The sequence below is a fragment of the Myxocyprinus asiaticus genome, chromosome 45 (assembly GCF_019703515.2).
Source record: "Myxocyprinus asiaticus isolate MX2 ecotype Aquarium Trade chromosome 45, UBuf_Myxa_2, whole genome shotgun sequence".
Taxonomy (NCBI): Eukaryota; Metazoa; Chordata; class Actinopteri; order Cypriniformes; family Catostomidae; genus Myxocyprinus; species Myxocyprinus asiaticus.
The window spans coordinates 27,947,422-27,960,167 of NC_059388.1; the positions used below are offsets into that span (position 1 = coordinate 27,947,422).

At 38.5% G+C, this 12,746-nt stretch overlaps 1 protein-coding gene across 3 annotated transcripts in view; it reads left to right on the forward strand.

The window, feature by feature from the left end:
* The window catches only part of LOC127435387 (anoctamin-1-like), a 59,767-nt gene that overhangs the window by 18,834 nt on the left and 28,187 nt on the right, over positions 1 to 12,746 (forward strand). For 2 of the 3 annotated variants that reach the window (XM_051688828.1, XM_051688830.1), the window contains 3 exons: positions 782 to 864; positions 1,409 to 1,489; positions 4,892 to 4,978. In XM_051688828.1, coding sequence (XP_051544788.1) covers positions 782 to 864; positions 1,409 to 1,489; positions 4,892 to 4,978 — 251 coding nt within the window. The remainder of the gene's footprint in view (positions 1 to 781; positions 865 to 1,408; positions 1,490 to 4,891; positions 4,979 to 12,746) is intronic. The other variant, XM_051688829.1, reaches the window with a different exon arrangement.

The window sequence follows — 12,746 nt, forward strand, 5'->3', positions numbered from 1 at the left end:
TGTTTACCAAGAAATTTTGGAGCACTTCATGCTTCCTTCTGCTGACCAGCTTTTTAAAGATGCTGATTTCATTTTCCAGCAGGATTTGGCACCTGCCCACACTGCCAAAAGCACCAAAAGTTGGTTAAATGACCATGGTGTTGGTGTGCTTGACTGGTCAGCAAACTCACCAGACCTGAACCCAATAGAGAATCTAAGGGGTATTGTCAAGAGGAAAATGAGAAACAAGAGACCAAAAAATGCAGATGAGCTGAAGGCCACTGTCAAAGAAACCTAGGCTTCCATACCACCTCAGCAGTGCCACAAACTGATCACCTCCATGCCACGCCGAACTGAGGCAGTAATTAAAGCAAAAGGAGCCCCTACCAAGTATTGAGTACATATACAGTAAATAAACATACTTTCCAGAAGGCCAACAATTCACTAAAAATGTTTTTTTTATTGGTCTTATGATGTATTCTAATTTTTTGCAATAGTGAAATGGTGGGTTTTTGTTAAATGTGAGCCAAAATCATCACAATTAAAATAACCAAAGACTTAAACTACTTCAGTCTGTGTGCATTGAATTTATTTAATACACGAGTTTCACAATTTGAGTTGAATTACTGAAATAAATGAACTTTTCCACGACATTCTAATTTATTGAGATGCACCTGTATAAGGATATTAAACTTGGCCTAGTTTAAATCATCTTTTGTTTTTCCTGTGAGGCTCATATCTGGTAAATTCAGTTGAGTATTATTTGTTGTCAGTACTCGTACTGTATCTCTCTCTCTTTTAGCTGCAATGTTTCTAGAGCACTGGAAGCGCAGACAGATCAGTCTGAACTATAGCTGGGATCTGACAGGCATGGAGGAGGAGGAGGTGCGTTCACAAGGACATTCACACATGTACACAGTCACATTACATCAGAGCTCTAACCAAAGAGAAGGCCGTAGTTTGTGTTTACATGTCAAACCTGCATTACAAGGCTGTTTTCAATGACACCATGTTTCCTCCACACTGACCATCACAAAACTGAAAATGAGTAATGCTGACAATTATATGATGTGACACAATGGTGACATCCCTATCTGTTAGAATTGTTTATCTCTCAACACTGTATGAGAATGTCCCCTTCTGTGTTCTTAAGAAACAATGGAATCACCAATTTGTTGTCTCAACTTGTTGTTTCTCTAAATGCAATCTTTCCCGCCAGGAAAAAGCGAAGGTTTGAGTTTTCTATTTGAAACTCTCTTCTGAGATTTGCATATTGCTCTTTGAGATGTTGAGTCTGCCCTTGCGATTGTCCTTGTGTTGACCTGGATTTTTCACCGGTTTTAATGTTTTGAAACTGCTCTATCTCTGGCTGTCCACTGGGTCTTGCACTGAGTAGGAAAGCAATTTGCTCTTTGTCCTTTCTCTCTAGGAACACCCCAGACCCAAATATGAAACGATACTGCTTCAGAAAAGGCAGAGGAAGAAGAAAAATAAGAAGAGCAAAAATGAGGTGGGCAAGTCTTGTTTTCTAGTAAAAAAGAATTAAACACCCTTAAAAAGATGAATCTATTAATGTCTGAAAAGTATTTGCAAATGGGGTAAGAAAAATAAACATGTCAAATGTATATTGTTTTAAGGATGTTTCAACAATAGTTTTCATAGTCTCGTAATAATTCGTACGAAATGGCGAAATCGTAAAATATCCTGGGACGTTTTTTCAGCCTTTCAACAGAATTTCAAATGGATACAATACAGCCATCCAATTTAAGCTAGCCTCTAATCTAATACTTCATTTTAAGAAAGGGAAAATAAGTTTGTATTTATGCAATAAAAATGACTGATGTATGTCACAAAGGTTATTTTAAAATAATGGTTAAGTTTAGGTTAGGGTTAGGGGTTAAACTTAAGAAAAATGTTAATATCATTGTTCATTGGTTAGTTTATTTTTCTCTTTTGAAGAAAACGTTTTTGCACAAGCAAACTTTCTCACGATTTTGCTGTCTTTTACTATTATTACAATGTAACCGTATAAGGACGGGCGAGGAGGTGGAAACCGGCTGAACAGTCAACATAAAGTTTAATCAGAAACGTAACTTAAAACAAACATAAACAAACACAGACACACATGCAACGCGGGTGCGTGCGTCTCTCTCTCGAAAAGGCGCCTCCAGCTGCCCCTTATCTCGCTCTCCTGCTGATCAGCTGATTCAGCGCCAGCCGTGCTCCATCACGGTCCGGCCACGCCCTCCTCCCCGTCACATAAGACTTCTTATGAGATCTGGTTAGATGTTTCTATTTTTTACTGGAACATAAGACAAAACATTTTTGGAGTGTGCTTGAAGGGAAAAAGCGTATATAGCATTTTCTACATGCTTTGTACATAATACCTTTAGAAATCTGCTTTCATGGGGGTAGCTCAGCGAGTAAAGATTCTGACTACCACCCCCGGAGTCGCGAGTTCGAATCCAGGGCGTGCTGAGCGACTCCAGCCAGGTCTCCTAAGCAACCAAATTGGCTTGGTTGCTAGGGAGGGTAGAGTCACATGGGGTAACCTCCTCGTGGTCGCTATAATGTGGTTCTCGCTCTCGGTGAGGCGCGTGGTGTGTTGTGCGTGGATGCCACGGAGAATAGCGTGAAGCCTCCACACGTGCTATGTCTCCGCGGTAACGTGCTCAACAAGCCACGTGATAAGATGCACCTATTGATGGTCTCAGACACGGAGGCAACTGAGATTCGTCCTCTGCCACCCGGATTGAGGCGAGTCACTATGCCACCACGAGGACTTAGAGCACATTGGGAATTGGGCATTCCAAATTGTGGAGAAAAGAGGAGAGAAAAAAAAAAGAAATTTGCTTTCATGTTGATTTTTTTTTATTTGTCAGATGTTGAATTTTATTAATGGCTGACTTGAACGATCTAAATCTTTTTTTGGCTTCCAGCTTAGGAGCATAGCTGCATATATACAGTTGAAGTCAGAAGTATACATACACCTTAGCCAAATACATTTAAATTCAGTTTTTCACAATTCTTGACATTTAATCGTAGAAAACCTTTTCTGTCTTAGGTCAGTTAGGATAACTATTTTAAGAATGTGAAATGTCAGAATAATAGTAGAGAGAAAAATTTATTTCAGCTTTTATTTCTTTCATCACATTCCCAGTGGGTCAAAAGTTTACATACACTTGTTAGTATTTGGTAGCATTGCCTTTAAATTGTTTAACTTGGGTCAAACGTTTAGGGTAGCTTTCCACAAGCTTCTCACAATAAGTTGCTGGATTTTTGGCCCATTCCTCCAGACAGAACTTGTGTAACTGAGTCAGGTTTGTAGGCCTCCTTGCTCGTACACGCTTTTTCAGTTCTGCCCACAAATTTTCTATCGGACTGAAGATTGACTTTGTTGTCCTTTTAGTCATTTTGCCACAACTTTGGAGGTATGCTTGGGGTCATTGTCCGTTTGGAAGACCCATTTGCGACCAGGCTTTAATTTCCTGGCTGATGTCTTGAGATGTTGCTTCAGTATATCCACACAATTTACCTTCCTCATGATGCCATCTATTTTGTGAAGTGCACCAGTCCCTCCTGCAGCAAAGCACCCTCACAACATGATGCTGCCACCCCCATGCTTCATGGTTGGGATGGTGTTCTTCGGCTTTCAAGCCTCACCCTTTTTCCTCTAAACATAATGATGCTCATTATGGCCAAATAGTTCAATATTTGTTTCATTAGACCAGAGGACATTTCTCCAAAAAGTAAGAACTTTGTCCCCATGTGCACTTGCAAACTGTAGTATGGCTTTTTTAAGGTGGTTTTTGAGCAGTGGCTTCTTTCTTGAGAAATATGAAAGGCTGGGTGGATTCAGCCTTTCAGGTTATGTCAATATAGGACTCATTTTACTGTGGATATAGATACTTGTCTACCTGTTTCCAACAGCATCTTCACAAGGTCCTTTGCTGTTGTTCTGGGATTGAGTTGCACTTTGCACCAAACTATGTTCATCTCTAGGAGACGGAATGCCTCTCCTTCCTGAGCGGTATGATGGCTGCGTGGTCCCATGGTGTTTATATTTGCGTGCTATTGTTTGTACAGTATTGGTTATATGTGGTAACTTCAGGCCTTTGGAAATTTCTCCCAAGGATGAATCAGATTTGTGGAGGTCCACAATTTTTTTCTGAGGTCTTGGCTGATTTCTTTTGATTTTCCCATGTTGTCAAGCAAAGAAGCACTGAGCTTGAAGGTAGGCCTTAAAATACATTCACAGGTACACCTTCAATTGACTCCAATTAGCATAACTGGCTAATTGCCTAAAGGCTTGACATAATTTTCTGGAATTTTCCAAGCTGCTTAAAGGCACAGTGAACTTAGTGTATGTAAACTTCTGTCCCACTGGAATTGTGATTTAGTTAAATAAAAGTGAAACAATCTGTCTGTAATCAACTTTTGGAAAAATTACTCGTGTCATGCACAAAGTAGATGTCCTAAATGACTTGCCAAAACTATAGTTTGCTAATATGAAATCTGTGGAGTGATTAAAAAAATTAGTTTTAATGACTTCAACCTAAGTGTATGTAAACTTCTGACTTCAATTGTACATATATGCTTTGTGTTTTATTGAAAAGAGTCAAAATGGGAACTGCCATGGTTGTGGGGACATTAAAGAGGGTGCCAAATTATGTGGGCCTTTTGCATAGCCTTCCCATCATGCATAGCTCTGGCCTTAAGCATTTGGCACCAGTGCATTGGTGGCTTGTAGGCTTTGCATGGTAATGCCAAAGCAAAAGAGGAGGTGATGAAGAGGGGAGGGTGGTGTGATTTAGGAAAAAAGCTTTATAGTTCTGTCTGATTTGCATTGTTAGCTAGAGGCTGTTAGCATGTTGTCAGCGATTGTTTGATGGTTAGGATCTGTGTCTTCCAGTCTGAGAGAGGTGTGGAAGGGAGCGGGGAGCTGGAAAAGGACAAATGGAGACAGAGGTTACTGTCAGCCATGGCTGCTGGGAATCCGGTAAATGTTTCTCTCTCTCTCTCTCTCTCTCTCTCTCTCGCCTCTATATCTCAAGAGCCTTGTTTCCACCTGCTTGTGTTACAGTTTCTGTATCACTCCACAATACTCCCTTGTTGTAAGGTTCTTTCCCCTCTCCGTAACATGCTCTCCAATATCTTTTCTGGTCTTTGTTAAAGGAATATTTCAGCCAAAAGTGACAATTCAGCTATTATATACTCGCCCTCATGTTGTTCCAAACCCATATACTGTTATATTTCCCATGGAACACTAAAGAAGCAATGTTGAAGAATGTTCACTCAGTTCATAGTGAGCACGGCTGCCAAGCCCCAAAATAGTCTCGCGTAGCCTTCCCTTTGACTAAACTGCAAAGGTCTAGACTGTATAGCAGCTTAAATTGGCTAAGAACCACCCACTTAGACAGGAAGAGCCATATAACACCCTCTGTACAGCAGACGTGAGCGGTGTGGCACATCAAAAGCAAATAGATTCCATTTTAATCAATGAAGCTGTCTACACTGGAAGTGTCCATTATGTCCACATCACATAGCACAGACAGTGGTTGAATGCCCTCTTGTACTGATGACATGCTGCAGAGCTACTCCAGCCAACTTATTAGTCTTAAAATGATTTTACTTACCATTCATGTGAATCTTTCTGCCATGAATATTTAAATTACTTCTGACTATTACATTAAAGCCAGCTTGTGATGTTTCAGTTATCTGGTCTATTAATCTATTGCATTTACACTGCAATGCTTAATGTACAGATCCGATCTTTTGACCATGTCCATTTTTTTGTCCCACCTGTTTACATTCACTTAAAATAAACTGTGTTTACAATAATTACCCGCCAAGACGCACTAGGCTGTCAATCAGCACTTTTTAGCGATGTTAGAACTACTGTATGAATGGCAACAAAACATTTCTTGCAGTTGTTCTTGGAATTATCTATAGACATCACAAGAATACAATGAATTCTTCAAATATGACTCTCTCCACAGTTCACACATATTGTATGAATTCCCATGCATACATTCATTAACCTTACCTGAGCACTACCGAGTGATGATTTTCATAACAGAGCCCATCTTTCTGTCGTAACTTTAACCACATTTATATCCACATCACGATTAAGGTAATTATCCTGGTTAAATCTTTATTCCAAAAATAAGTTTACATGCTTGATACAATGTACATCTGTTCAAAATAATCTTGTACACGTGGTTATGGATAAACTAAAACATGCCCATTCTTTTCCTGCTATTCTCTTCTGGAAATTCTGGAGAGGTTCGCTATTACTATTTATTCCACTGCATTTTGCTAATTCTGCACATGTAATATAACGAAATAATTATCATTGATGTCCTCTAAACTATGGTAAAATATGTGCACACACAATCCGCTTTGAGTGTATTGTAAAACTTTCTGGATTTACGGGGCTCTCACCTCTTTGTATAATGATTTATGCAAATTTATTTTAATCTTTGTAATGTCTCCTCGCTGCAAAATGCATTCTTGACACTACACAAATGCTTGAAACCTCATACCTCCAGAATAACGTTGTTATACATGCACAGATATAAACAAAAAATTTCAACGGATTTTAATGACAGAAATATGAGAATCGGATACGAGTGTTTAGATGTAGGTCAGATATGAGATATTGAATATGTATCTGATTTAATACCACATCTTCATGTGAAATGCAAAAAAATCAAATGCAAAAATATTAGATCTTGTGTTTTTTTTTTTTAATTTTTTTTTTTTACATGCGTGCAACAATATTCGATCTGTGCCAGATGTGAGTAATAAATCAAAAATTTTTTGTGACAGTGTAAATGCAGTCTTTTTTTTAATCACATGTATATGCAGTTTTAGCAACAATAACGTTACAATAATTATATAATAAGTTAATGTTTATACCAATGGATTTCCGTTGAAAATAAAGTAGGACACATTTACCTATTTAACCATTGCCAAAGTCTATTCAAGCCCACAGCTGATTGGTCTGTGCTTTCTGCATGTCATTTAGAATGTTTGCAGCCTCAATTTTATTATTTCAAAGTAAATAATGACAGCATTTTCATTTGAGTAAACCATCTCTTTGAACTGCACTGTGACCCCTGAAAGATGAGAAGACCCAGCAATCCAACTCTGCCTTTACTCTGAAAGTTATTTTTACTTGAGACCTTTTGGTCTATATAAACGATGTCACTATGATATCTTACTCTGCCCCATTCTGCTATCCCATTACCATTTCCTGTCAATAACTTTGAAAGTATGACTTGCAGCCCATTCACACACACACGGACACACACCTTTGGTGAGAGAATTTGAGCCTCCTTTAATTTGTAAATGGCCCATGTGTCTGTCAGAGTGGCTCAGCTGGGTGGATGCTGGTGTGGGGTGGTCACCATGAGGTCGTCGTCACCATGAGGTCGTCGTCATGAGCAATACTCCCTTCTCTCACTGCTATAATCTTCTTGGGGCAGGATGGAGCATTTCAGGCTAATACAATTAGATAGTTTAGCTCGCACCTTAGTTTGTCAGAATCTGGTATGTTGGTTTCACATTCGCCAACGTTTGGAGCTGATGAAAACATAATTAACATTTCTAGGTCCCAGTAGTAAATACAGTGTGGTCCAAAAGTCCAATTTGAAAATCTGGGATTTAAAATGAAGCCTAATTTAAATTTGGAAATAAAAGTATTGGGATTTTGAAAAAATGCAAAAATAAATAAATAAACGTACTGTAGAATGAATAAGAGAGATTTAATGTTTTGTGCTATTTCTTGGTCACTGACAAAATATCAAAATTTGTGACATTGTTCATGTTAATATTAATCATGATCATGTTTACATTGATCATGTCAGTATTTGTAGAATGTTTATTTACCCCAAAATATTTTTAACTCTTGTTTATTAAGAAAAAATATTTGATCTTATTAATTTTTTTAAATAAATGTGGGACAAGTCAAAATGATTTTCTGTGGGTATCAATATTATGCCACAAATTCTATCCTTTCAGCTTAACTTATATTGAACCCAGAACATTCCTTTAGAGCCAAAAGGGACATATCATACACTAAGAAATTCTGAAATTCATGTCAATTTTTAAATGAAACCTTTCAGTATTATTGTTAGGCTCATATTAAATTAGAACAAGGCATTATAGAAGAAAGTTAACTAGTGGTCTCAGAAATTTGGGTTCCACTGTATACTGCAGGTCATTTTCTATAAAATACAGTAAATAAGTGTGTTTTTCCAAGTATTTATTTTTTATTTCTGCACATACAGTAGGTGAGGTGTGAACCTCAGATATTTAAATGGACATCCTTTGCTTAGGGCATTTGCGTATATGAAGTGTAATTTAGTGTTAATAGTTCAAGCTTCCAATGGCCTCTCAGGGTAACCCACTGTCTGTAGAACATTAATTCTGGTTTAAAGTCAGGTCTGGACTGACTATGGGTTTTTATTGCCTTAAATGAGTGGTTAGACCACCAATCTGATTGGATGGCTTTTTGCAATTTCCAGGAGTCAGGTTACACTTAAAATAAAATAAAAATTTTGGCACTAAAGAAATAGTCACTGTATTTGCCAAAGATTGTAAGATTAATGGCTTCCAATCTTGGATTTTTTAAAGATATTCAGGTTTGTATGAGGCAGTCAGTAGCAAGTAAACAAGCAAGTTTTATATAGTATTAAACCTATATTGTCATGAGTGATTGGTGATTGGAGAAAAACTTTGTATCCTTGAACTGTGTGCCATTTAACTGCATCTACTTGATTTTGCTCTGGTGTGAAATGTTCAGCTATAACATTAATGGTTGCCTATATGATGTCTGTTTTCATCATTTATTTATATCCCCTATTAACACTTATTCAAAAAAATAGACTTGATATTGGATACTCTTAGACCTCAAGTCATATTTAGTGACCCCTGATCTAATTTGTAGCCTATTTTGTGCTTTTAATTTTGGGGTCTTTCTGCCCAAAAGTCGCAGATTTATATCTGTCACCTGCATTATGGCGCTATTTCTCATTCTTATGTTTAGCAACCCTGTCCCAGATATCATGGCCCACGGTCAGTCCTGACCTAGATGTTACTCAGAATCTTAGATCAAGAATATACATTTAAACTCAGTTTTTCACAATTCCTGACATTTAATCATAGAAAACATTCCCTGTCTTAGGTCAGTTAGGATCACTACTTTATTTTAAGAATGTGAAATATCAGAATAATAGTAGAAAGAATGATTTATTTCAGCTTTTATTTCTTTCATCACATTCCCAGTGGGTCAGAAATTTACCTGAATCAGAATCAGAATGAGCTTTATTGCCAAGTTTGCTTACACAAAGAATTTGTCATGGTGACAAAAGCTTCCAGTGCAAGAGAATGCAACGTATATATATACATACATACATACAAACATATACATTTAAACATATACATATAGTGACATAAAAAATAATAAAATAAGATATAACAGATAAAAAAGAGAAATATTCAATAGTGCAACAATATAATGTAAAATATAAAAATAATATCTTACATACAGTTATGTGCAGGTGATGCAATGTACTGAAGAGGTAGTATATGTAAAATAATATCAGTTAAATATGGATATAAGTAGGAATGGATGGATTGAATATTGCACATGGTTGTATTGACCAAAGGAAAGTATGTGGGGGCAGTTTTAACTGTTCATGTGGTGGATGGCCTGTTCTGGTGCTCAGTGCTCTGTAGTGCCGGCCAGAGGGCAACAGTTCAAAGAGGAACTGTGCTGGGTGAATGGGGTCAAGAGTGATTTTACTAGCTCTTTTCGTCACTCTGGATGTGTACAGTTTTAGCAGGGTTGGTAGGGGAGCACCAATAATCCTCTCAGCAGTCCAAACTATCCTTTGAATTCTTCTTATTTCTGACTTTGTAGCTGAACCATATCAGACAGTTATTTGAAGTGCAGAGGACAGACTCAGTGACTGCTGAGTAGAACTGTATCAGCAGCGCCTGTGGCAGGTTGAACTTCCTGAACTGGCAAAGGAAGTACAACCTCTGATGGGCCTTTTTCAAAATTGAGTCTATGTGGGTCTTCCACTTCAGGTCCTGTGAGATGATAGTGCCCAGGAACCTGAATGACTCCACTGCTGCCACAGTGCTGTTCAGAATGGTGAGCGGGGTTAATGTTTGGGAGTTCCTACTGTTTTAGGCATGTTCAGCTCCAAGTTGTTTTGACTGCACCAGACGGCCAGATGTTCAACCTCCCTTACATACAATTTGTTAGTATTTGGTAGCATTGCCTTTAAATTGTTTAACTTCGGTCAAACATTTTGGGTAGGCTTCCACAATCTTCTCACAATAAATTGCTGGAATTTTGGCCCATTTCTCCAGACAGAACTTGCGCGCACACGCGTTTTCATTTCTGCCCACAAATTTTCTATCGGATTGATGTCAGGGCTTTGTGATGGCCACTCCAATACCTTGACATTGTTGTCGCTAAGCCATTTTGCCACAACTCTGGAGGTATGCTTGGGGTTACTGTCCATTTGGAAGACCCATTTGTGACTGAGCTTTAACTTCCTGGCTGATGTCTTGAGATTTTGCTTCAATATATCCACATAATTTTCCTTCCTCATGATCTATTTTGTGAAGTGCACCAGTCCCTCCTGCAGCAAAGCACCCTCACAACATGATGCTGGGATGGTGTTCTTTGGCTAGCAAACCTCACCCTTTTTCATCCAAACATAACGATGGTCATTATTGCCAAACAGTTAAATTTTTGTTTCATCAGACCAGAGGACATTTCTCCAAAAAGATATTTGTCCCCATGTGCACTTGCAAACTGTAGTCTGGCTTTTTATGGCAGTTCTGGAGCAGTGGTTTCTTACTTGCTGAGCAACCTTTCAGGTTATGTTGATATTGGACTTGTTTTACTGTGGATATAGATACTTGTCTACCTATTTCCTCCAACATCTTCACAAGGTCCTTTGCTGTTGTTCTGGGATTGATTAGCACTAGGGGACAGAATGCGTCCCCATGGCTGCGTGGTCCCATGGTGTTTATACTTGCGTACTATTGTTTGTACAGATGAACGTGGTACCTTCAGGCATTTGGAAATTGCTCCCAAGGATGAACCAGACTTGTGGAGGTCCACAATTTTTTTTCTGTGGTCTTGGCTGATTTCTTTTGATTTTCCCATGATGTCAAGCAAAGAGGCACTGAGTTGAAGGTAGGCCTTAAAATACATTCACAGGTACTGTGCACCACCAATTGACGCCAATTAGCCTATTAGAAGCTAATTGCCTAAAGGCTTGACATCATTTCTGGAATTTTCCAAGCTGCAACAAGCTGCAAAAAGGCACAGTGAACTTAGTGTATGTAAACTTCTGACCCACTGGAATTGTGATATAGTCAATTAAAAGTGAAACACTCTGTCTGTAAACAGTTGCTGGAAAAATTACTCGTGTCATGCACAAAGTAGATGTCCTAAACGACTTGCCAAAACTATAGTTTGCTAATATGAAATCTGTGGAGTGGTTAAAAAATGAGTTTAATGACTTCAACCTAAGTGTATGTAAACTTCTGATTTCAACTGTATAATCTAAGCTTGGTCTTAGATATGTAATATCTTAAAAGCTAGATAATTGCATTTCTTATCACCCTCAGAAGCTGTAAACAAGGTGATTTTTATGTGGGTGATAAATCGTGCAGGATAACCCAAGCAATGAAAGATTAAAACATGCCACTGTTTTTCTGTCTATAACCTAGCATGTTTTCACCATCAACCAAATAAGGAAGAATCATCAGGTGCTATTTGATACTCATGTGCTACTGACCTCTTTCTGGAAGCAATGTTGTGGTACAGACCACAGTCAGTCCTCTCAATTTTACGCTGCTCATTTGTGTGCCACAAGGTCCCAAACCCCCTCTGAATAAACCAATAATTAGTGGAGAGGCAGAAAGTCTAGCAAAAACCTCCTTATCACTCATTTAAGAGGCGCACATGAGGGCCACATGGTGTGTGTTTGTGTGTGCGGTTCGGGATGACAGCAAAGCAGGCGGGTGATGAAAGTTATTAGGGTCAGGGAGTTTTATGGATTTTTAAGAATGTGACTGCTTATTTTGCTTAACACGAGCTGAGGAGTGTGTTTATCAAATGCTTCAGCTGGAACGTTTTTGGTTGTGACGGTTTCTGTTAGAGATTAAAAGAGACAGGCCTGATGAATACTTGCTGTGCCAAGTTTAGAAGATGGGAATTTGATTCTGTGCAGTTTTCCAACACTTCTCCATGTCTACAATGTTCGTTTGCTTGGCTTACACAGGATGACCTGCAGAGAGCACTAGACTCCAGGCTAGGGAGTGTATGGAAGCATTATCTCATGCTGGGCCAAGCGCCAGACCTCTAAATTTACCAATGTCCTCACATCTCCTGGAGACACAGGACACTCAAACCCCCTTCTCTTGTATGCCTGGTTTGGTTTTCACTTATCTTTGCTTCTTTAAAAGCCTTGATCACATAACTATATCATCTTGGCAGCTATCTTTAGGACATATGACATGAGTGACATTTATTAATAAAATTCAGCACAACCTTGCATGGCTAATTTTAGACAGCTTAATATTTTCATCGCCTCTAGAATCAAAGGAAGGAAACATTCCTCATTCTCTTTGGAAAGGACAGTTTAATTTGCTTCCTCCAATGTGAATGTGTGGGTCTGTCCTATGAGGGAAAGTTAAAGTGTTTTACTTCTAAAACCAAGTTATTAATTTGT